At 37.7% G+C, this 27,119-nt stretch overlaps 1 protein-coding gene and 1 pseudogene across 1 annotated transcript; both read right to left on the minus strand.

Moving 5' to 3' along the window:
• Window positions 1-9,986: 9,986 nt before the first annotated feature.
• On the minus strand, window positions 9,987-10,932 carry LOC138985811 (olfactory receptor 10AG1-like; annotated as a pseudogene).
• A 7,402-nt stretch (window positions 10,933-18,334) lies between these two features.
• Window positions 18,335-19,207, minus strand: LOC102283866 (F-box only protein 27-like). Its single transcript, XM_005895605.1, has one exon. It carries the CDS (start codon window positions 19,205-19,207, stop codon window positions 18,335-18,337), a length of 873 nt encoding a protein of 290 aa, XP_005895667.1.
• Window positions 19,208-27,119: the final 7,912 nt, after the last annotated feature.

The following is a 27,119-nucleotide window of genomic DNA, read 5'->3' on the forward strand; positions in this document are numbered from 1 at the left end:
TTATAATTTTTGCGACTTTGTTTGCTTTTGTTTGTTTTTTCTCTCTCTTTCTTTTCCTTCTTCTTTTCTTTAACATTGTATTTTTGAAATTCCAAACTCTACTCTAGATTTTTAATTTTTGCTTTTATATATTTGTTACCAAATTTGTACCTTTAAGAACCCAATCTTCAGTACCCAGTTTTCACTAGGGAGCGAGATTACTGGCTTGACTGCTCTCTATCCCTTTGGACTCTCCTTTTTCTCCACCAGATCGCCTGTGTCTCCTCCCTAACCCCTCTCTACTCTACCCAACTCTGTGAATTTCTGTGTGTTCCAGACGGTGGAGAACACTTAGGGAACTGATTACTGGCTGGATCTGTCTCCCTCCTTTTCATTCCCCCCTTTTATCCTCCTGGCCACCTCTGTCTCCTTCCTCCTTCTTCTCTTCTCTGTATAACTCCGTGAACATCTCTGAGCGGTCCAGTTGTGGATTGCACATAAGGAAGTGGTTACTGGTTAGCCCACTCTCTCCTCTATTGATTCCACTTCATCTCATTCGGGTCACCTCTAACTTCCTACTCCCTCTTCTCTTCTCCATGTAATGCTGTGAACCTCTCTGGGTAAACCTCATGGTGGAGAAACTTTTCATCTTTAATGTAGCTGTTTTATCAATGGTGCTATATAGAAGAAGTTTTGAAACTACTGTAAAAATAAGACCGAGAACTGGAAGCAGGAGGCATAAGTACAAACCCTGACTCCAGGGAACTCCTGACTCCAGGTAAGAGTAATTGACAGGAGCTCATCAAATGCCTCCATACCTACACTGAAACCAAGCACCACACAAGGGCCAACAAGTTCCAGGGCAAGACATAACAAGCAAATTCTCCAGCAACACAGGAACACAGCCCTGAGCTCCAAGATACAGGCTGCCCAAAGTCACCCCAAAACCATAGACATCTCATAACTCATTACTGGACACTTCATTGCACTCCAGAGAGAAGAAGTACAGCTCCACCCACCAGAACACCGACACAAGCTTCCCTAACCAAAAAACCTTGACAAGCCACCTGTAAAAACCCACACACAGCAAGGAAATGCCACAATAAAGAGAACTCCACAAACTGCCAGAATATAGAAAGGACACCCCAAACTCAGCAATATAAACAAGATGAAGAGACAGAGGAATACCCAGCAGATAAAGGAACAGGATAAATGCCCACTAAACCAAACAAAAGAGGAAGAGATAGGGAATCTACCTGATAAAGAATTCCGAATAATGATAGTGAAATTGATCCAAAATCTTGAAATCAAAATGGAATCACAGATAAATAGCCTGGAGACAAGGATTGAGAAGATGCAAGAAAGGTTTAACAAGGACCTAGAATAAATAAAAAAGAGTCAATATACAATGAATAATGCAATAAATGAAATAAAAACACTTGGAGGCAACAAATAGTAGAATAACAGAGGCAGAAGATAGGATTAGTGAATTAGAAGATAGAATGGTAGAAATAAATGAATCAGAGATGAAAAAAGAAAAACGAATTAAAAGAAATGAGGACAATCTCAGAGACCTCCAGGACAATATTAAAAGCTACAACATTTGAATCATAGGGGTACCAGAAGAAGAAGACAAAAAGAAAGACCATGAGAAAATACTTGAGGAAATAAGAGTTGAAAACTTCCCTAAAATGGGGAAGGAAATAATTACTCAAGTCCAAGAAACCCAGAGAGTCCCAAACAGGATAAACCCAAGGCGAAACACCCCAAGACACATATTAATCAAATTAACAAAGATCAAACACAAAGAACAAATATTAAAAGCAGCAAGGGAAAAACAACAAATAACACACAAGGGAATTCCCATAAGGATAACAGTTGATCTTTCAATAGAAACTCTTCAAGCCAGGAGGGAATGGCAAGACATACTTTAAGTGATGAAAGAAAATAACCTACAGCCCAGATTATTGTACCCAGAAAGGATCTCATTCAAATATGAAGGAGAAACCAAAAGCTTTTCAGACAAGCAAAAGCTGAGAGAATTCAGCACCACCAAACCAGCTCTCCAACAAATATTAGAGGATATTCTTTAGACAGGAAACACAAAAACGGTGTATAAATTCGAACCCAAAACAATAAAGTAAATGGCAATGGGATCATACTTATCAATAATTACCTTAGACGTAAATGGGTTGAATGCCCCAACCAAAAGACAAAGACTGGCTGAATGGATAAAAAACAAAACCCCTACATATGCTGTCTACAAGAGACCCACCTCAAAACAGGGGACACATAGAGACTGAAAGTGAAGGGCTGGAAAAAGATTTTCCATGCAAATAGGGACCAAAAAAAAAAAAAAAAAAGCAGGAGTAGCAATACTCATATCAGATAAAATACTTTAAAGCAAAGGCTGTGAAAAGAAACAAAGACGGTCACTACATAATGATCAAAGGATCAATCCAAGAAGAAGATATAACAGTTATAAATATATATGCACCCAACACGGGAGCCCCACAATATGCAAGACAAATGCTAACAAGTATGAAAGGAGAAATTAACAATAACACAATAATAGTGGGAGACTTTAATACCCCACTCACAACTACATCATCTAAACAGAAAATTAACAAGGAAACACAAACTTTAAATGATACAATAGACCAGTTAGACCTAATTGATACCTATAGGACATTTCATCCCAAAACAATGAATTTCACCTTTTTCTCAAGCACACATGGAACCTTCTCCAGGATAGGTCACATCCTGGGCCATAAAACTAGCCTTGGTAAATTCAAAAAAATAGAAATCATTCCAAGCATCTTTTCTGACCACAATGCAGTAAGATTAGATCTCAATTACAGGAGAAAAACTATTAAAAATTCCAACATATGGAGGCTGAACAACACGCTGCTGAATAACCAACAAATCACAGAAGAAATCAAAAAAGAAATCAAAATTTGCATAGAAACTAATGAAAATGAAAACACAACAACCCAAAACCTGTGGGACACTTTAAAAGCAGTCCTAAGGGGAAAGTTCATAGCAATACAGGCATACCTCAAGAAAAAAGAAAAAAGTCAAATAAATAACCTAACTCTACACTTAAAGCAACTAGCAAAGGAAGAAATGAAGAACCCCAGGGTTAGTAGAAGGAAAGAAATCTTAAAAATTAGGGCAGAAATAAATGCAAAAGAAACAAAAGAGACCATAGCAAAAATCAACAAAACCAAAAGCTGGTTCTTAGAAAGGATAAATAAAATTGACAAACCTTTAGCCAGACTCATCAAGAAACAAAGGGAGAAAAATCAAATCAATAAAATTAGAAATGAAAATGGAGAGATCACAACAGACAACACAGAAATACAAAGGATCATGAGAGATTACTATCAAAAATTATATGCCAATAAAACGGACAACTTGGGAGAAATGGACAAATTCTTAGAAAAATACAACTTCCCAAAACTGGACCAGGAAGAAATAGAAAATCTTAACAGACCCATCACAAGCACGGAAATTGAAACTGTAATCAAAAATCTTCCAGCAAACAAAAGCCCAGGTCCAGACGGCTTCACAGCTGAATTCTACCAAAAATTTAGAGAAGAGCTAACACCTATCCTACTCAAGCTCTTCCAGAAAATTGCAGAGGAAGGTAAACTTCCAAACTCATTCTATGAGGCCACCATCACCCTAATACCAAAACCTGACAAAGATGCCACAAAAAAGAAAACTACAGGCCAATATCGCTGATGAACATAGATGCAAAAATCCTTAACAAAATTCTAGCAATCAGAATCCAACAACACATTAAAAAGATCATATACCATGTCCAAGTGGGCTTTATCCCAGGGATGCAAGGATTCTTCAATATCCACAAATCAATCAATGTAATACACCACATTAACAAATTGAAAAATAAAAACCATATGATTATCTCAATAGATGCAGAGAAAGCCTTTGACAAAATTCAACATCCATTTATGATAAAAAAAAAAACTCTCCAGAAAGCAGGAATAGAAGGAACATACCTCAACATAATAAAAGCTATATATGACAAACCCACAGCAAACATTATCCTCAATGGTGAAAAATTGAAAGCATTTCCTCTAAAGTCAGGAACAAGACAAGGGTGCCCACTTTCACCATTACTATTCAACATAGTTTTGGAAGTTTTGGCCACAGCAATCAGAGCAGAAAAAGAAATAAAAGGAATCCAAACTGGAAAAGAAGAAGTAAAACTCTCACTGTTTGTAGATGACATGATCTTCTACATAGAAAACCCTAAAGACTCCACTAGAAAATTACTAGAACTAATCAATGAATATAGTAAATTTTCAGGATATAAAATCAACACACAGAAATCCCTTGCATTCCTATACACTAATAATGAGAAAATAGAAAGAGAAATTAAGGAAACAATTCCATTCACCATTGCAACGGAAAGAATAATATACTTAGGAATATATCTACCTAAAGAAACTAAAGACTTATGTATAGAAAACTGTAAAACACTGGTGAAAGAAATCAAAGAGGACACTAATAGATGGAGAAATATATTATGTTCATGGATTGGAAGAATCAATATAGTGAAAATGAGTATACTACCCAAAGCAATTTATAGATTCAATGCAATCCCTATCAAGCTACCAACGGTATTCTTTATAGAGCTAGAACAAATAATTTCACAATTTGTATGGAAATACAAAAAACCTTGAATAGCCAAAGCTATCTTGAGAAAGAAGAATGGAACTGGAGGAATCAACCTACCTGACTTCAGGCTCTACTACAAAGCCACAGTCATCAAGACAGTATGGTACTGGCACAAAGACAGAAATATAGATCAATGGAACAAAATAGAAAGCCCAGAGATAAATCCACGCACATATGGACACCTTATCTTTGACAAAGGAGGCAAGAATATACAATGGATTAAAGACAATCTCTTTAACAAGTGGTGCTGGGAAAACTGGTCAACCACTTGTAAAAGAATGAAACTAGAGCACTTTCTAACACCATACACAGAAATAAACTCAAAATGGATTAAAGATCTAAGCATAAGACCAGAAACTATAAAACTCCTAGAGGAGAATATAGGCAAAACACTCTCCGACATACATCACACCAGGAGCCTCTATGACCCACCTCCCAGAATATTGGAAATAAAAGCAAAAATATACAAATGGGGCCTAATTAAACTTTAAAAGCTTCTGCACAACAAAGGAAACTATAAACAAGGTGAAAAGACAGCCTTCAGTATGGGAGAAAATAATAGCAAATGAAGCAACTGACAAACAACTAATCTCAAAAATATACAAGCAACTCCTACAGCTCAGTTCCAGAAAAATAAATGACCCAATCAAAAAATGGGCCAAAGAACTAAAGAGACACTTCTCCAAAGAAGACATACAGATGGCTAACAAACACATGAAAAGATGCTCAACATCACTCATTATCAGAGAAATGCAAATCAAAACCACTATGAGGTACCATTTCATGCCAGTCAGAATGGCTGTGATCCAAAAATCTACAAGCAATAAATGCTGGAGAGGGTGTGAAGAAAAGGGAACCCTCTTACACTGTTAGTGGGAATGCAATCTAGTACAGCCACTATGGAGAACAGTGTGGAGATTCCTTAAAAAACTGGGAATAGACCTGCCTTATGATCCAGCAATCCCACTGCTGGGCATACACACTGAGGAAACCAGAAGGGAAAGAGACACGTGTACCCCAACGTTCATCGCAGCACTGTTTATAATAGCCAGGACATGGAAGCAACCTAGATGCCCATCAGCAGATGAATGGATAAGAAAGCTGTGGTACATATACACAATGGAGTATTACTCAGCCATTAAAAAGAATACATTTGAATCAGTTCAAATGAGGTGGATCAAACTGGAGCCTATTATACAGAGTGAAGTAAGCCAGAAAGAAAAACACCAATACAGTATACTAACGCATATATATGGAATTTAGAAAGATGGTAACAATAACCCTGTATATGAGACAGTGAAAGAGACACTGATGTATAAAACAGTCTTTTGGACTCTGTGGGAGAGGGAGAGGGTGGGATAATTTGGGAGAATGGCATTCAAATACATATAATATCATATATGGAACGAGTCACCAGTCAAGGTTTGATGCACGATACTGGATGCTTGGGGCTGGTGGACTGGGACGACCCAGAGGGATGGTATGGGGAGGGAGGAGGGAGGAGAGTTCAGGATGGGGAACACATGTATACCTGTGGCGGATTCATTTCGATATTTGGCAAAACCAATACAATATTGTGAAGTTTAAAAATAAAATAAAAATTTAAAAAAAAACATATTAGGAAAAAATAGTTAATGAATTAAAGAATGTTTCTGGAATCTTGAAAATCAATTGATGAGAATCAAGAAAGGAAAGGAGATATAAAAATATGTGTTCTATGGAAATTCAGTGCAAAATTAAATGTTCCATGTCAGCAAATAGTGGCAGGTGCTGTAAGCCAAGGTTAAGATCAGGTATTTATTCATGCATGCATATTGTGAGACACCAAGGCAGAATGAACTCTGCCTGAAGGTTTAAGAAGACAGGGAAGTGTGAACATTGTTGTAAGAGAAAGTGTATTAATAATATTGTTAAAAATAATTTCAATATTTAAATGAGTAGCCTTCATTCTATAGAAAATTAGATGTTGGCATATGCTTCCTTCTCCAAGATTTTTAAAATTTCCAAAAAGACTCCTTGAATCCAAGATATTGTGTTCATTGCTTTGACATAATTAATGATAGTAGGCATTATTGCTATTTTATAGACAGAGAAATTGATACAAAAAGAAGTTGAGATACTTGAGAATGCACAGATTATAATAAATGAAAAACAAAAATCAGTTATCTTAATTATAGGACTGATACTGTTTCATTTCATTACAATTTGCTTATCTAAGAGTTAAGGGAAAGAGTTATTATTGTTGTTCAGTCTCAAAGTCATGTCCAACTGTTTGTGACCCTGTGGACTGTAGTATGCCAGGCTCCTCTGTCCTCCACTGTCTCCCAGAGTTTGCTTAAGTTCATGCCCATTGAGTCCATGATGCTAATTATCTCATTCTCTGCCACTTCCTTTTACTTTTGCCTTCAATCTTTCCCAGCATCAGGGTCTTTTCCAATGAGTTGGTTCTTTGCATCAGGTGGCCAGTATTGGAGCTTCAAATTTAGCATCAGAACTTCCAATGACTATTCAGAGCTGATTTCCTTTAGGACTGACTGGTTTGACCTCCTTGCATCCAAGAGACTTCTTTAGCATCACAGTTTGAAAGGGAAAGAATAGCACTCCCATAATTATTATATCTTCACTTTATCACCATCAGTAATGTATTTAATTTTTGACACATACAAAAAATAGATGAAGTAGGTTAAGATATTTACACTCATGTGTGCCATATGTGTGTACTCATTCAGTCATGTTGGACTCCTGCTAACCCATGGACTATATAGCCCACAAGGCTCCTCTGTTGATGGAATTTTTCATGAAAGAATATTGCAGTGAGTTGCCATTTGCTTCTCCAGGGAATCTTCCCGACCCAGGAATCGAACCTGCATCTGCTGCATTGGCAGGCAAATTCTATACCAATGCAACACCTAGGAATCCCCACAAGCCCTAGAAAAATAAAAATCCAAATTTATAAATCAAATGTTATAATTAAACTGTTAACTCTTTTAAAGAGAAATTAATCTGAAGGAACAAAGTCTACAAAAGAAATTAAACCTATAAAGTGACATTATCATTAGATAAATAAATGATATTGCCTACAAGTATTAGTAATAATTTTTAGTTATAGAGACTGAATATCCCTTGAGTTACACATTCAAAAGAGAGAAGCAGGTGTATAGTCAAGTGTTGACAAATTCTCTCTTTTTTCTTTTCTGTTAGGATACTTATGATGGGTTAATTCTTGATTTTATCTATATCCTCTGGTTAATTTCATATACATTACTGAAAGATCAACTGGTTATATTTATACTAATTTAAATACAGCTTATAGGCAGGCAGTGTTAGGCATTTTTATGTATATATTACTATTTGTGGTATTAAGTAATTGTGTGTGAATCTTTGCTTGGAAAGTGAAAGTCGCTTAGTGGTGTTGGATTCTTTGCAACCCCATAGACTATACAGTCCATGGAATTCTCCAGGCCAGAATACTGGAATGGGTTGCCTTTCCCTTCTTCAGGGGATGTTCTCAACACAGGGATCGAACCCAGGTCTCCTGCATTGCAGGCAGATTCTTTATCAGCTGAGCCATAAGGGAAGCCCAAGAATACTGGAGTGGGTAGCCTATCTCTTCTCCAGGGTATCTTCCTGACCCTGGAATCGAACTGGGGTCTCCTGAATTGCAGGCAGATACTTTAAGCCTGCATTTTCATCTAAATTACTAATCTGTTCCTTGATACTAAGTGTAAAAAAAGAATCCATACATATATTTTTTTCATTGCAACTTTGTTAATTCAAGTAAGCTCTAGCAAAGATTCTAAGTAGGAAATGCATTTTTGAAGTTGGTATGAAGTACAGTAATGAAAGCAGTATGACAGTGCTGTGTCAGATATTTGATATTCAATTTTTATCACTCTTGGAAGAAGTGGGAAGAAAAGACCCAGATATTCAGCTCCCTCTGGTTACACATGGAACACTTTTCTTAATTTATACTGAGAAAGTGGATGCAATGAAAGATTTTCATTCTATTTTTAAATTACTGTTCACAAACATATGACTTATAATTTAGTCTCGTGTTCATTCCTCATCACGTATCTAACAAAAAATCTCCCATTAGAAATGACTGTGTTACAAATACAAATGGCGGTACCAGTATATTTGTAAATAGTTTACCAGTTATCAAAGCAAAGTATTTTTTTTTTTCCTACACATTTTAAGCAAAATTCTAGTGGTTTACTTATCTGAAAGTGTTAGAGTTGGGTAAATTTAAAATGGCTATGAAAAAGCGGATTTGTCTTAAAGAATAAAACACGATTAATTTTCTTATTTAAAATGTAGTCAAATTGACTTCAGGCAGAAAGCCCAAAATATGTAATAAGTGTAAATGACAACATAATAATTGGGAATAATTAAACTATCAGTAAACATGGGAAGAGTGAAATTAAATCATGTTTCTGTGAGCCCTCTGAGACAAACATTGAAAAGTGACCTTTCACATCTTCACAGTGTTTTCTTTTTTTTTTTAATTTTATTTTATTTTTAAACTTTACATAATTGTATTAGTTTTGCCAAATATCAAAATGAATCTGCCGCAGGTATACATGTGTTCCCCATCCTGAACCGTCCTCCCTCCTCCCTCCCCATACCATCCCTCTGGGTCGTCCCAGTGCACTAGCCCCAAGCATCCAGTATCGTGCATGGAACCTGGACTGGCAACTCGTTTCTTACATGATATTTTACATGTTTCAATGTCATTCTCCCAAACCTTCCCACCCTCTCCCTCTCCCACAGAGTCCATAAGACTGTTCTATACATCAGTGTCTCTTTTGCTGTCTCGTACACCGGGTTATTGTTACCATCTTTCTAAATTCCATATATATGCGTTAGTATACTGTATTTATGTTTTTCCTTCTGGCTTACTTCACTCTGTATAATAGGCTCCAGTTTGATCCACCTCATTTGAACTGATTCAAATGTATTCTTTTTAATGGCTGAGTAATACTCCATTGTGTATATGTACCACAGCTTTCTTATCCATTCATCTGCTGATGGGCATCTAGGTTGCTTCCATGTCCTGGCTATTATAAACAGTGCTGCGATGAACGTTGGGGTACACGTGTCTCTTTCCCTTCTGGTTTCCTCAGTGTGTATGCCCAGCAGTGGGATTGCTGGATCATAAGGCAGTTCTATTTCCAGTTTTTTAAGGAATCTCCACACTGTTCTCCATAGTGGCTGTACTAGTTTGCATTCCCACCAACAGTGTAAGAGGGTTCCCTTTTCTCTACACCCTCTCCAGTATTTATTATTTGTAGACTTTTGGATCACAGTGTTTTCTTAAGTAATAGTTTTTTCAAAGCTGAAATCATATCCTTATTCCTAAGACTGTATATCAAGGGGTTAAACGTTGGCATCACAGAGGTGTAGGAAACAGAGCATTTTGTAGGTTCCTGGGGAATGATTTGATTTGGGGCATAAATAGGTAATACTCACAGAGTGAAAGAATAAAAGTACAGTGGTGAGATGGGAAGAGCAGGTCGAGAAGGTTTTGGACCGTCCTGTGGCTGAGTGCAGCTTTCAGATAGGAGAAATGATTTTGACATCAGAGCCAAGTATCAGGAAGAACAGAATCGTGGCAAACAGCACAGCAACCACATAGACACATATTTCATTAAGCGCAGTGTCCCCACAGGCCAGGGTGATCAACAGGGAATGTCACAGAAATGGTTGATCTGGTGTGAAGCACAGAAGGGCAGTGAGGACACCTGGCATGTCTGTGTTGTCAAGACTGGAATTTCACCCTCCCAGGCGCCAACAGTCAAGTGGACGCCCGTCCTGTGGGTCATGAGCAGAGGGCGGCTCAGAGGCTGCACATGGACACACGGGGTCACAGGCCTAACTGTCAGGAGGCGCGCCCCCCGGGCTCCCAGAACAAGGAAGAAGCACGTTTGATGGCGCAGCTCAGCAAAGAAACGCTTCTTCTGTCTTGGGTCCAAAGTTTCACTAGAATCCTAGGGAGAGTGACAGATACGTAACAGATTTCCAGTGATGGGAAATTTGCAAGGAAAAAAATACATTGGTGTCTGGAGCACAGGGTCTACACTCGTGATTATTATGATAAGACCATTTCCTGTTAAGATGAATATGTAGATGAGAAAGAAAATTCCAAAATAGAATTCCCTGGAGGTTTGGAAGATGCAAAAATCCCAGGAGAACAAATGTCATGACTGAAGAGAAATTGGTTTCTGCTGTTTGGTCTCCTGGAAGCATCTGCAATATATATATATATATATATATATATATATATATATATATATATATATATATAATCGATGTAAAGTCCTCTATCTCTGAGTTGCAGTTTGCCAAGTGATAAAATGTGTACACTGCACTTTCAAAGCTAATTTGAATCCTAGAAAGGCATCTAAATTTGATATTAAGCCATAGTTTAAAGAAGTTCATTCTTTCACAAAAAATAATCCATCAGAAAAGAGTAATATCAGGAATTAGGTCTGCTGATAGATGGCTGTGTTTTCCTGTTACTGATAATGAAATAATTGAAGCTTCATTTTGTTATTCAGCTTTGTGGGAGAAATATATAGCAAGAAATCTGACAATTTTACTAAGAATGACCTTTCCATCAATTCTCCTTTCTCATGTTATTTGTTTTAAATTAATTGCATTTATTTATATTTTGATTTAAGCTATCCAAATATTTTTGAGTCATCCTGCAACTATAATTAAAAAATAAGCCAAAAAAAGTGATTTGGGGGATGATCTTTGTGATTTTTTATGGTTATATTAGTTGGTATAGTCAGTTTATTTCAATTGAAAGTCATAAAGAACTCAGCCATAGAGGTTTTTATCAAATCTCAAACACTGATTTTTGCATTTGAGTGGTAATTCCTGCAATCAATACCCATGCTTTCAATAAATTTGAACTTAAAGATGCTATATAAATTGATTAAGATCAAAGAAAATAAAGGGCATTATTAAGACTGAATTTTAGGCATGTACGACTCAAAATCCAAGTTACTTTTACTGCAAAATACTTTTACTGAAAATAATTTCAGGGGAACATAGAATGTGTCATTTATATATACTTGTCCTTCCTGGGAACTAACATATGCAAATAACCCATTATAAGTATCTGATTTACAAATGGATAACAATATCCAGTGATCACTCACCTAGAACCAGACATCCTAGAATGTGAAGTCCAGTGGGCCTTAGAAAGCATCACTACGAACAAAGCTAGTGGAGGTGATGGAATTCCAGTGGAGCTGTTTCAAATCCTGAAAGATGATGCAGTGAAAGTGCTGCACTCAATATGCCAGCAAGTTTGGAAAACTCAGCAGTGGCCACAGGACTGGAAAAGGTCAGTTTTCATTCCAACCCCAAAGAGAGGCAATGCCAAAGAATGCCCAAACTACCGCACAATTACACTCTCTCACATGCTAGTAAAGTAATGCTCAAAATTCTCCAAGCCAGGCTTCAGCAATACATGAACTATGAACTTCCAGATGTTCAAGCTGGTTTTAGAAAAGGCAGATGAACCAGAGATCAAATTGCCAACATCCGCTGGATCATAGAAAAAGCAAGAGAGTTCCAGAAAAACATCTATTTCTGCTTTATTGACTATGCCAAAGCCTTTGACTGTGTGGATCACAATAAACTGTGGAAAATTCTGAAAGAGATGGGAATACCAGAGCACCTGACCTGCCTCTTGAGAAACCTGTATGCAGGTCAGGAAGCAACAGATAGAACTGGACATGGAACAACAGACTGGTTCCAAATATGAAAAGGAGTACGTCAAGGCTGTATATTGTCATCCTGCTTATTTAACTTATAGGCAGAGTGCATCATGAGAAATGCTGGGCTGGAAGAAGCACAAGCTGGAATCAAGATTGCCGGGAGAAATATCAATAACCTCAGATATGCAGATGACACCACCCTTATGGCAGAAAGTGAAGAGGAACTAAAAAGCCTCTTGACGAAAGTGAGAGAGGAGAGTGAATAATTGGTTTAAAGCTCAACATTCAGAAAACTAAGATCATGGCGTCTAGTCCCATCACTTCATGGGAAATAGATAGGGAAATGGAAATAATGTCAGACTTTATCTTTTTGGGCTCCAAAATCACAGCAGATGTTGATTGCACCCATGAAATTAAAAGACACTTACTCCTTGGAAGGAAAGTTATGACCAGCCTAGATAGCATATTGAAAAGCAGAGACATTACTTTTCCAACCAAGGTCCGTCTAGTCAAGGCTATGGTTTTTCCAGTGGTCATATATGGATGTGAGAGTTGTACTATGAAGAAAGCTGAGTGCTGAAGAATTGATGCTTTTGAACTGTGGTGTTGGAGAAGACTCTTGAGAGTCCCTTGAACTGCAAGGAGATCCAACCAGTCCATCCTAAAGAAAATCAGTCCTGGGTGTTCTTTGGAAGGACTGATATTAAAGCTGAAACTCCAATACTTTGGCCACCTCATGCGAAGAGTTGACTAATTGGAAAAGACTCTGATGCTGGGAGGGATTGGGGGCAGGAGGAGAAGGCGACGTTAGAGGATGAGATGGCTGGATGGCATCACTGACTCGATGGACATGAGTTTTCATAAACTCTGGGAGTTGGTGATGGACAGGGACGCCTCGCATGCTGAGATTCATGGGGTCGCAAAGAGTCACACACAACTGAGTGACTGAACTGAACTGAACAATATCCACTATTAATTAGGTTACTATATCCTCCATAAATGATTGGTATGGGATGCACTATTCTCATTATTGTGTTTTATTTTCACCTCTCTCTCTCTCTGCACATTGAAGTCTTATCTTAATTCTTCTCCAATACTGTAACAATATCCTTCCGTATTTTTCTTTAGTGTTTTGGGAAAAACAAATCAGAGAAAATTAAAGATAACAATCAAAAAACAAATTGGAAAATAGCAATCTACAACTGAGGACTAATTTGCTTGACTAAGATTTGAGACAAGTTCTTAATAAGATGCAATGATAAGTAATTTTTGAAATTTCCACACATATTGTGAATATTAAATAGAAATTGCATGATAAAACATTTTGAAATGTAGAGAACTTATTAAGCAATTTCTATCCAGTTTTTAATTCCCTCCTTAAATATTATAGTAGCATAAAATATTTCCTTCATATAAAAGTACTGAGGACTTTCTCATGAATTTGGAATGTTTTCCAGGTGGTTTCAGGGATATTATTCATGCATGGCTTTATTATAATACTGAAAAATATTAATGCATTCATCTATGACAGTGAAAGATGTATGTACTCATCACACATTGTGTTGGACTCATATTATTTCTGTTTTATTAATCTAAAATCTAAAATCTAATCTAAAATCTAAAGCTACAAAGAAAAAGTGTACAAACCAAACAGTTGATGACTATAAATTCCATTCTAAGTCTACTATTTATTTCAGGCTTTGATTAACAGTTTCTATTTGTGTTAAATGATTTTATATTTACTTTCCAAAACAGTGTAATTGAAATTACAGTGTTCTGCAATACAGAGGGGATTCCTACATGGTGCTAGTGGTAAACAATTGTCCTGCCAGTGCAGGAGATGCATGAGTTGCAGGTTCGATCCCTAGGTCTGGAAGATTGCCTGGAGGAAGAGATAGCAACCCTCTCCAGCATTCTTGCCTGGAAAATTCCATGGACAGAGGAGCCTGATGGGCTACCAAAGAGTCAGACACAATTGAGCACACATTCACACACGCAATACAGAGATGATGGTATTATCCACCACATCTACTATAAGGCTCTCCACATTTTATTTTTTCAAATGATACTTAAGCAATAAAATGAGTATGAGCTGAGTGAAATTCAAGCAATATAAAGAGAGAAAAGGAAAAAGAGGACAAGAGAAAGAGAGGGGGAGAGAGGGGAAAGGAGGAAAGAAAGAGGGAAGAAGGGAGGGAAGGAGAGAGGGAGGGAAAGAAAGAAGAGAGGGAGAGAAAGATGGAAAAGCCACAACCTATGAATTATTCTGAGTATTTTCATAACAAAATATTCACCTTAGTGAATCCCTGGTGGCTCAGCAATAAAGACTCCACCTGTAATGCAGGAGACATGGGTCTAATTTCTGGGTCAGGAAGATCCCCTTGAGAAGGAAATGGCAACCCGCTCCAGTATTGCCTGGGAAATCTCTTGGATTGAGGAGCCTGGTGGGCTGCAGTCCATGGGGATCACAAGAGTCAGACAGGACAGTGACTAAACCATCACCAGTGTTTTCAATCTACACCTAATACTGGAGATGAGATTGGTATTGTGATTTGATTTTATACTTATACCCCTTCACTGTACATAGAGAAAGGCAGTGTCACATCACTACTCTAAAATTAATTCTACTCAAACTTTTCTTTTGTAGAAGTCCTTCCAAGTGAATAGTAAACAGGCTTTTTTAATTGAGACTTTTTGTTTGTTTGTTTTTCCTTTAGGTTGGCTTCTTTTCTTAGGGATGCAGGCCAATTTCTCTTTTACTTAGCTAATGACCTCAGGACTCTAACTCCCTCTGGATGAGGACAAATACAGTTATATTTGTAGTCTGATTTTGTAGTATTTGTTTAATCAGAAAAGCATAACATCAATGATTTTTTTTAATGCCCTAAAATGTTAGATTCCTTTTCAAGAAGACTTTCCTGTTGGCTCAGATGGTAAAGAGTCTACCTGCAGTGCAGGAGACCTGGGTTTGACCCCTGGGTCACATAGATCCCCTTGAGAATGGAATAGCTACTGACAACTCCAATATTCTTGTGGGAAAATTCCATGGACAGAGGAGCCTGGAGGGCTACAGTCCATGAGAACAAGGAGTTGGACACAACTGAGCAACTAATACTTTTCAGAATAGTGTTTCTTCAAAAATAATACTGTATTTCATTGAGGGTAGTATGCAAACACTTTTAAAACATTTTAAAAGAAACCAATTACTGCCTTCTTAAGTAAGTTTTTCTACGTTTAAAATTTTCTTTAAAACTGCCTCAACTATTTTAATAACTTTTGTTACATTAAAACTAACAATACATTTCAAAATTATTTTAGTCATTTATCTCACTAATTTTCTAACAGAATAATGAAGATGTTGCCTGAAATATAGTCTAACTTGTTAAATTTAATATATTATCTTAATAGCCTGTAAATATTTGGGCTTTATAAACTTTGATATTTAAGGTGTGATTAGTTAAGAAAATCAATCTAAAATGTAAACACACTTTTGATGTAAGAGTTCACGCTTACCTTCCTGGATTGGAATCAAGTTACTTCTTTCTTTGATACACAGTATTTTAAATGTTGTTCTATTGATATTAAACCTTAAACAATTTGAATGTTAGGTGTTGCAAATGTCTTTCTAAATTATTTTTTCCCTCCAAAGCAAATAGTGCTCTTTAACTAGAAATAGATTTCTTTTGGCCTTGGGAATTAGTTCTCTCCTGTATCAATGTATAATCGAACCAACTCATTTATACTAGCCATTCAAATATTTTGGAAAGCAACCAAAAATGCCCCTGGCCATAGCACTCCTTTTCAGTGATGTCTTACTCTATTCTGTAGTGCTTTAAATAACAAGGCAACTGACTTCGGGATTCTTGCCTGGAGAATCTCATGGACAGAGGAACCCGGCGGCCTACAGTCCATTGGGTCACAAAGAGTCGGATATGACTGAAGCTACTTGGTACGCAAGCACATAAATATCCTAGGAGAATTAAGACATCTAATGTTGATGAAGGAGTAGGTACTAGACCAATGGAATCTAAGACATTTAAAAATTTTCCCAACACAAATCTGACTAACTGATTTTTGACAAAGGTTCAAAATCATTCAATATATTTAAGAAAAAAACATATTGTCTTAAAAAAGTTATTAAAGCATTGCACATGCAAATCCAAAGAAACAAACAACAACAAAAACCCCTGAACTTCTATATAAACCATAAAACCTTCTTTAAAAATTAACTCAAAATTGATCGAATGAGGGAGAGAAATGGTGATGCCATCCAACCATCTCATCCTCTGTTGCTCCCTTTCCCTCTTGCCCTCAGTCTTTTGCAAACATGCACACATATACACATACAAACACACAGAGATGTTTTTCCAGAAACTGGATGTATGATTTCCGGGGCTGTGTGTGCACGTCTGTGTGCTCAGTTGCTTCAGTCGTGTCTGATTCTTTGTGATCCTCAGGCTGCCCCAATTGGTTTGCTGTAGTTTCTCATTAAACTTAACAATTGAATATTTAAAAATTAATATATATTAACAGATAAAGATATAGATTAGATATCTAGATACAGGTATAGATATAAATATCATGTGGCTTCCCAGGTGGTGCTAGTGGTAAAGAATCCATCTGAAAATACAGGAGACCTAAAAGATACAGGTTCAATCCCTGGGTTGGAAAGATACCCTGATAGTTTGTGAGTTTTGAGGAATCAGTCCATTTCATCTTATTGGCAATTTTATAGACACAGAGTTATTAAAAGCATCTTTATTAACCCTTTAATAATATCTATATATTTCAATGTGCCAACTCTCATTCTTTGTGTTTAATACATTTGATATGTCTTTTTTCATTGTCTATTTTTTAAAAATCGTATTTACTTTATAAAGTTTACAAAGTATCAGCTTTTTACTTGATTGACTTTATCTATCTTTTTTTTTAGTTTTGGTGATTTCTAGTCTTTTTGGTTTTTCTTCCTTTTGTTTGATTTGGATTTATTTCACTATGACTTTTAGAATTTATTGTGGTGAAAATTTAATTTATTGACTTAAGATGTTATTTTAATGTTCTAAGTGTTCAGTACTATAATATTTTATTTAAGTACTGCTTTGGCTGCATCTCTTAGATTGTGATATGTTACATTTGTATTAAGTAAAAATGTAGATCAATAAGAGGAAGACCTCCAGATACTTGAAAAGCTACATAACATATAACACTTCAATAGTGATAGCTTTCAATGCATGGACATTATATTTCTAAAATGTATTGTTCTAACTCTCTTTTCACTGTTCTTTTTTTTGGAAGATACATTCCTGGTTTATTATCTCCATATTCAAAAAGAATTTCAAAGTAACAAAATAATTCTATCCACCATAGAATCCACAATAGGGTTGGGCTCTGGGGACCAAATTCATTGTTCATAGGGTGGGCAGAACCCTCTGCCTCTAAACAATTTTTTGAGCTAGTTTAACTTTCAGCTCTGAGTCCTGGTCACAGTCTTGAAATCACAGAAGGTTAGAGACTGGAATTACTCAGCCAGAGGGATGAGTTTCTGGTTCAGACATGAGGAGAGGGTTTCTTGGAAGTGATCAATGAAGTCTGCAGCAGAAACAGAAGACAAGGGCAGAGGGCATGGAGGCCGAACCAGAGGGGCCTGGCATTGGGCAGTGAGTGAGGAGCCCTCTCACCATTTCCTTGTTTTCACCCATGTGTCTCCACTCCATAGAACAGGGGCTGCGTTCAGTCAGTAATCCTCAAGTAAGAATGTTCTTATTGTAGTTTCTCATAGAATTTAAAGACAGGGCACAGTAAGACCCTTGATTCGATCCAGGAGAGATCCCATGATGCCAGGAGCTACAAGTTTTGACTACTGAGGTGGTCTGGCCAATGGTCCCAGCTCCTGGAAGTCACAGTCAGGTTGGGACAGCCTAGGGATGGATCTGTATGATGACACTGAATTGGGGCCTGCAGACTCCACACTGCTCAGGCCATGAATCGTACCCCTTGACACTGTGGTCAAACAACACAAAGTGGACGCCCTTCTTGATGCTGGTGAATGCATGCATGATCCGAAAGGAGAAACTGCCTGTCCGTGGCCGGATGGAAAAACGTTTATGGAAGAAATAATGCGAGATGGCATAGTTGGCATCTAGAAGCTTGAAGACTACCTGATACATCTGATCACTGCCTTGTTGTTCTGTCCAGCAGTGACAGACAGAAATCCAAATCTTTCCACTATCCAGGAGTTCCCGACACAGACCCTCCTCCTCCATGTCCGAAATTTCTCCCTTGTACCAACACCTGTAGGCAAGACTGTAGCTCGTCTCCCCAGAAGTCTTCAGTCTGACACCCAAGTCTTCCTCTTCCTCCGAGCCATTGCTACCGTTCAGCATCATACAGTTCCAGAGGTCTTTGCTCGGGGTGTTCGCGGTGAGCTTGCGTCCTATGGGTCTGAGCTCGCAGAAGCGGCCCAGGATGCAGGGCCTGGGGTTGTCAGCAGGGGGCAGGCAGATGAGGATGACAGGCCACAGGTCGGGGTGTTTCCAGGGCAGGATGCTCCGCCATAGGTCCCAGCCGTCCACCAGGTCTCGCCAGTGCTGGCACACCGGGCGGCAGTGCCAGAGCAGCGTGCTTGGAGGCAGGTAGCTCAGCACCTTCCGGAGCATCTCGATGGGCAGTTGGTTCAGGCTCGGAGCCTCCTGTGGTTCGCGGTGCGGAGCTGGGATGCGGGAGAGCAGGCCCCAGGAGGTTGAGACACCCATGGTCTCCTCACCAGGCCCCGCAGCTGCTGCCGCCTGCATCTCAGCCAGTGCTCCTCACCAGTGGGCCTTAACCTTGCCTCAGCTCTTCGTTATTCTTTATACAAGTATATTTATTCCTGCTTACATGTGTGCATGGTTAGTCTGCGACACTTTGGACTGTAGCCCACCAGGCTCCTGCTTTCAGCATGCACACCTGAAAAGGAATAAGTGTGTGCTCCTCTTCCCCTCACTCCCCTCTCTGTAGTCTAGGAGACAGTGAGGTCTACCGGTTAGTGTGAATGTAGAGTTGGAAAATTCATGTTGAACATGACCTGATTGTTCCAAGTCTTCAAGATTTCTTACTTTTGAATTTTATATTCTTTTAAGAAATTATTCATTTACATTTTTTAGAACATTTTTATTTTTACTTTATACCATCAGTAATATGTAATCATAAATTTTTGATTTTACAATGCTTCCATTACATAATAATCACAAAATACAGGAAACGAGGTAGAAAATTTTAAGGAATAATATGGACAGATATAATTTTGGTTGTTGTACCAAATTCCACCAGTGGCAGACAGAAAGGTTTAGAAAAATTAAGAAGTGACATGGGGAATAAGCTGATCCCAAGGGTAAATAGTATTTTCTATTTTAAGAGCACTGTTTTTTATAACAAGGAATTATTATAGTTAATATATTAGTTAATATATAGTTATATATTATATTATACATATTATATTATTATATATATTAAGTAATAACATTATTATTTTATTATATCAGATATATTATATTTATTATGCATTATATAATAATAAATATTATTACATACTATATAATATTACATAAATAATAAAATATATAATATATGACATATTATTAAATATTATATAATATATTATTATATTATATACATTATATACTATTAACTAGAGACTGGTTCCAAATAGGAAAAGGAGTATGTCAAGGCTGTATATTGTCACCCTGCTTATTTAACTTATATGAAGAGTACATCATGAGAAATGCTGGGCTGGAAGAAGCACAAGCTGGAATCAAGATTTCCGGGAGAAATATCAATAACCTCAGATATGCAGATGACACCACCCTTATGGCAGAAAGTGAAGAGGAACTAAAAAGCTTGATGAAAGTGAAAGAGGAGAGTGAAAAAGTTGGCTTAAAGCTCAACATTCAGAAAACGAAGATCATGGCATCTGGTCCCATCACTTCATGGGAAATAGATAGGGAAATGGAAATAATGTCAGACTTTATCTTTTTGGGCTCCAAAATCACTGCAGATGGTGACTGAAGCCATGAAATTAAAAGACGCTTACTCCTTGGAAGGAAAGTTATGACCAACCTAGACAGCATATTGAAAAGCAGAGACATTACTTTGCCAACAAAGGTCCGTCTAGTCAAGGCTATGGTTTTTCCAGGGGTCATGTATGGATGTGAGAGTTGGACTGTGAAGAAAGCTGAGCGCTGAAGAAGTGATGCTTTTGAACTGTGGTGTTGGAGAAGACTCTTGAGAGTACCTTGGATTGCAAGGAGATCCAACCAGTCCATTCTGAAGATCAGTCCTGGGAGTTCTTTGGAAGGACTGATGCTAAAGCTGAAACGCCAATACTTTGGCCACCTCAAGTGAAGAGTTGACTCATTGGAAAAGACTCTGATGCTGGGAGGGATTGGGGGCAGGAGGAGAAGGGGACGACAGAGGATGAGATGGCTGGATGGCATCACCGACTCGATGGATGTGAGTTTTGGTAAACTCTGGGAGGTGGTGATGGACAGGGAGGCGTGGTGTGCTGCAATTCATGGGGTCACAAAGAGTCGGACATGACTGAGCTACTGAACTGAATATATATTTATACATTAATTTATATAAAAATATTTATATATTATTTATATTTATATATTAAATATACCTCATATTTATATTTTATATATAGAGCAGCCACATTGAAAGCATACTCACAGTAAACTAGCCAATCTAATCCCCTTTGAATCACAGCCTTGTCTAACTCAATGAAACTAAGCCATGCCTGTGGGGCCACCCAAGACAGGCGGGTCATGGTGGAGAGATCTGACAGAGTGTGGTCCACTGGAGAAGGGAATGGCAAACCACTTCAGTATTCTTGCCTTGAGAACCCCATGAATAGTATGAAAAGACAAAATGATAGGATACTGAAAGAGGAACTCCCCAGGTCAGTAAGTGCCCCATATGCTACTGGAGATCAGTGGAGAAATAACTCCAGAAAGAATGAAGGGATGGAGCCAAAGCAAAAATAATACTCAGTTGTGGATATGACTGGTGACAGAAGCAAGGTCCGATTCTGTAAAGAGCAATATTGCATAGGAACCTGGAATGTCAGGTCCATGAATCAAGGCAAATTGGAAGTGGTCAAACAAGGGATGGCAAGAGTGAATGTCGACATTCTAGGAATCAGCGAACTAAAATGGACTGGAATGTGTTAATTTAACTCAGATGACCATTATATCTACTACTGCAGGCAGGAATCCCTCAGAAGAAATGGAGTAGCCATCATAATCAACAAAAGAGTTTGAAATGAAGTACTTGGATGCAATCTCAAAAATGACAGAATGAACTTTGTTCGTTTCCAAGGCAAACCATTCAATATCACAGTAATCCAAGTCTATGCCCCAACCAGTAATCCTGAAGAAGCTGAAGTTGAACGGTTCTATGAAGACCTACAAGACCTTTTAGAACTAACACCCAAAAAAGATATCCTTTTCATTATAGGGGACTGGAATTCAAAAGTAGGAAGTCAAGAAACATCTGGAGTAACAGGCAAATTTGGCTTTGGAATACAGAATGAAGCAGGGCAAAGTCTAATAGAGTTTTGCCAAGAAAATGCACTGGTCATAGCAAACACCCTCTTCCAACAGCACAAGAGAAGACTCTACACACGGACATCACCAGATGGTCAACACCGAAATCAGACTTATTGTATTCTTTGAAGCCAAAGATGGAGAAGCTGTATACAGTCAACAAAAACAAGACTGGGAGCTGACTGTGGCTCAGATCATGAACTCCTTATTGCCAAATTCAGACTTAAATTGAAGAAAGTAGGGAAAACCATTAGACCATTTAGGTATGGCCTAAATCAAACCCCTTATGATTATACAGTGGAAGTGAGAAATAGATTTAAGGGCCTAGATCTGATAGAATGCCTGATGAACTATGGAATGAGGTTAGTGACATTGTATAGGAGACAGGGATCAAGACCATCCCCATGGAAAATAAATGCACAGAAGCAAAATGGCTGTCTGAGCAGGCCTTGCAAATAGCTGTGAAAAGAAGAGAAGCGAAAAGCAAAGAAAAAAAGGAAAGATATAAGCATCTGAATGCAGAGTTCCAAAGAATAGCAAGAAGAGATAAGAAAGCCTTCCCCAGCAATCAATGCAAAGAAATAGAGGAAAACAACAGAATGGGAAAGACTAGGGATCTCTTAAAGAAAATTAGAGATACCAAGGGAACATTTCATGCAAACATGGGCTTGATAAAGGCCAGATATGGTATGGACCTAACAGAAGCAGAAGATATTAAGAAGAGGTGGCAAGAATACACAAAAGAACTGTACAAAAAACATCTTCACGACCAAGATAATCACGATGGTGTGATCACTGACCTAGAGCCAGACATCCTGGAATGTGAAATCAAATGGGCCTTAGGGAGCATCACTATGAACAAAGCTAGTGGAGGAGATGGAATTCCAGTTGAGCTATTTCAAATCCTGAAAGATGATGCTGTGAAAGTGCTGCACTCAATATGCCAGCAAATTTGGAAAACTCAGCAGTGGCCACAGGACTGGAAAGGTCAATTTTCGTCCCAATCCCAAAGAAAGGCAATGCCAAAGAATGCTCAAACTACCGCACAGTTGCACTCATCTCACAGGCTAGTAAAGTAATGCTCAAAATTCTCCAAGCCCGGATTCAGCAATACGTGAACTGTGAACTTCCAGATGTTCAAGCTGGTTTTAGAAAAGTCAGAGGAACCAGAGATCAAATTGCCAACATCCGCTGGATCATGGAAAAAGCAAGAGAGTTCCAGAAAAACATCTATTTCTGCTTTATTGACTATGCCAAAGCCTTTGACTGTGTGGATCACAATAAACTGTGGAAAATTCTCAAAGAGATGGGAATACCAGACCACCTGATCTGCCTCTTGAGAAACCTCTATGCAGGTCAGGAAGCAACAGTTAGAAGTGGACATGGAACAACAGACTGGTTCCAAATAGGAAAAGGCGTACGTCAAGGTTGTATATTGTCACCCTGCTTATTTAACTTCTATACAGAGTGCATCATGAGAAATGCTGGGCTGGAAGAAGCACTAGCTGGAATCAAGAATGCCGGGAGAAATATCAATAACCTCAGATATGCAGATGACACCACCCTTATGGCAGAAAGTGAAGAGGAACTAAAAAGCCTCTTGATGAAGGTTAAAGATGAGAGTGAAAATGTTGGCTTTAATCTCAACTTTCAGAAAACGAAGATCATGGCATCTAGTCCCATCCCTTCATGGGAAATAGATGGGGAAACAGTGTCAGACTTTATCTTTTTGGGCTCCAAAATCACTGCAGATGGTGACTGCAGCCATGAAATTAAAAGATGCTTACTCCTTGGAAGGAAAGTTATGACCAACCTAAATAGCATATTGAAAAGCAGAGACATTACTTTTCCAACAAAGGTTTGTCTAGTCAAGGCTATGGTTTTTCCTGTGGTCATGTATGGTTGGTGAGAGTTGGACTGTGAAGAAACCTCAGCGCCGAAGAATTGATGCTTTTGAACTGTGGTGTTGGAGAAGACTCTTGAGAGTCCCTTGGACAGCAAGGAGATCCAACCAGTCCATTCTGAAGGAGATCAGCCCCGGGATTTCTTTGAAAGGAATGATGCTAAAGCTGAAACTCCAGTACTTTGGCCACCTCATGCGAAGAGTTGACTCATTGGAAAAGACTCTGATGCTGGGAGGGATTGGGGGCAGGAGGAAGGTGACGACAGAGGATGAGATGGCTGGATGGCATCACTGACTCGATGAATGGGAGTGTGAATGAACTCTGGGAGTTGGTGATGGACAGAGAGACCTGGCAATTCATGGGGTCGCAAAGAGTCAGACACGACTGAGTGACTGAACTGAACTGAACTTATAAAGTTAATCATTGCATTTAGCTTCAGTTCAAACAGGTAAGCATGAATCATGTTTTCCAATAGCAAATTTAGCTTTACAAATATCTATCAGAAGAATTAAAAATAGAGCCTTTCTTTTTACTTCTAATTAATTTAGGAAACGCTGATTCAGATAATCTTTTTACTTTTCTGATTTTCATCATTATATTATCAAGTGAGAAATTACAGAGTACTTTGTAATATTCATGTGTGCACTCAGTCACTTCAGTCTTCTGACTCTTTGGGAACCTATGGACTGTAGTCCACCAAGCTCTTCTGCCTATCCAATTCTCCAGGGAAGAATACTGGAGTGGGTTGCCATGCCCTTCTCCAGGAAATCTTTCTGCCCCAGAGATCAAACCCACGTCTCTCATCTCTTACATTCCAGGCAGATTCTTTACCACTGAGCCACCAGGAAATGTCTGGTAATTTATTTGGCCAATATATCAAAGATTACAACCTAATTATCATTATCATCAGTCATCTTAAGTATTAAGATTTACTAAGTGATTAGTACATAGTAAACATATATTTAAGTAGTTTGCTTGTATTAAATCAGGATATATCACAAAAATATTTTAAATATTATTTCACTAAGTTGTAGGATAGTAAAAGGAGTTATTAAAATGTGTTCTCATCCAAAACCAAAGGAATCATTTTTTTTTGTTAAACTTAAATTCTATGGCAAACGAATGAGAAAATATTAAAGTAATATTGGCATGTTTTCCTTTTTATCCTAAAAGAAGCAGGCTTTTGCACTGCATTTACCAATTTTAGGTTTTCATTTTCAATTTGATTTCATAAATTTTCTCTAAATAATATTAAATGCATTGTGATATAGCTAATTTACATGATATCATAATCCCTACATCAAAGAAAATTGTCATTTCAATGGAAATACTGGAACAATAAGCGTGAATTATTTGAGCAAAAACAAAAGTGGCTCCATTTAGATGAATTACATAGTGATTTTCTCTTTGAGTTGTATAAAGAGAAGCATTGACAGTTTTCAGAAGTCAGAGAAAACAACAAATATGTCACAAGATTTGAGGAAATCTTTGAACCTGAGATTGAGTTTAGAATATAAGTACAGTTTGTATAGAATTTGAATAATTATAATATATATTACTTTAGAAATGATTTTATACTGACAATTGCATTTACTATTCATAAAAAGTTTCCTTTTGACCAATAAAAAGTTGAGACAAAAAATATTTTAATAAATGTGCATCACTCCATTATTGATATTAAGTTTTGCTTTCTTACTTTTTCTGGCTTTTCTTTGACATCTTAGTTTCAGTATACAGCCTTGACGAACTCCTTTTCCTATTTGGAACCAGTCTGTTGTTCCATGTCCAGTTCTAACTGTTGCTTCCTGACCTGCATATAAATTTCTCAAGAGGCAGATCAGGTGGTCTGGTATTCCCATCTCTTTGAGAATTTTCCACAGTTTATTGTGATCCACACAGTCAAAGGCTTTGGCATAGTCAATAAAGCAGAAATAGATGTTTTTCTGGAACTCTCTTGCTTTTTCTATGATCCAGCAGATATTGGCAATTTGATCTCTGGTTCCTCTGCCTTTTCTAAAACCAGCTTGAACATCAGGAAGTTCACGGTTCACATATTGCTGAAGCCTGGCTTGGAGAATTTTGAGCATTACTTTACTAGTGTGTGAGTTGAGTGTCCCTCACCAACTCCCAAAGCTTGCTCAAACTCATATCCATCGAGTTGGTGATGTCATCCAGCCATCTCATCCTCTATAGTCCCCTTCTCCTCCTGCCTTTAATCTTTCCCAGCATCAGAGTCCTTTCCAATGAGTCAGTTCTTTACATTAGGTGGCCAAACAATTGGAGCTTCACTTCAGCATCAGTCCTTCCAATGAATATTCAGGACTGATTTTCTTTAGGACTGATTGGTTGGTTCTCCTTGCTGTCCAAGGAACTCTCAAGAATCTTCTCCAACACCACATTTCAAAAGCATCAATTCTTTGGTGCTCAGCTTTCTTTTTGTCCAACTCTCATAACTATACATGACTATTGGAAAAACCATAGCTTGACTAGATGGACCTTTGTCGACAAAGTAATGTCTCTGCTTTTTAATATGGTGTCTAGGTTGGCCATAGCTTTTCTTCCAAGGAGCAAGTGTCTTTTAATTTCGTGACTGCAGTCACTGTCCACAGTGATATTGGAGCCCAAGAAAATAAAGTCTGTCACCATTTTCATTGTTTCCACATCTATTTGCCATGAAGTGTTGGGATAGGATGCCATGATCTTAGTTTTTTGAATGTTGAATTTTAAGCCAACTTTTTTTACCCTCCTCTTTCACTTTCATCAAGAGGCTCTTTAGTTCTTCTTCACTTTCTGCCATAAGGGTGGTGTTATCTGCATATCTGAGGTCATTGATAAAGAGCTTATAGATAATATCATACTTCAGGAATGGCATGTAGATTCAGACAGAAATTTTCCAATTGCCTGTCTCAGATATTTTTATTATTATCAGATAGATAGAAATATCTCTTTAAAGAGTGCCTTTTAATTAAGACTTTTCTGAATGTAAAAAGAAAATAGCACAAATAAATTATGTCCTTTCTTATAAATATGCTGTGAATGTCCAGAAGTGGTTCACATATATGTATCATTTTCTCCGTCATTTCTTCAAAACTTTAAACAAGAACACCAAAGAATGGAAAGAGAAAATTGCTCATCCTTAACTGAATTCATATTTAGGGGAATTACTGATAAGTCTGGGATTAAAGTGATCCTATTTATCATGTTTTTTGTTGTTT

The sequence above is a fragment of the Bos mutus genome, chromosome 26, assembly GCF_027580195.1.
Source record: "Bos mutus isolate GX-2022 chromosome 26, NWIPB_WYAK_1.1, whole genome shotgun sequence".
In the NCBI taxonomy this organism is placed as follows: Eukaryota; Metazoa; Chordata; class Mammalia; order Artiodactyla; family Bovidae; genus Bos; species Bos mutus.

Coding starts and splice junctions, on each gene's coding strand:
- LOC102283866 (XM_005895605.1), bottom strand. CDS start 19,207: ATGCAGGCGGCAGCAGCTGCGGGGCCTGGTGAGGAGACCATGGGTGTC.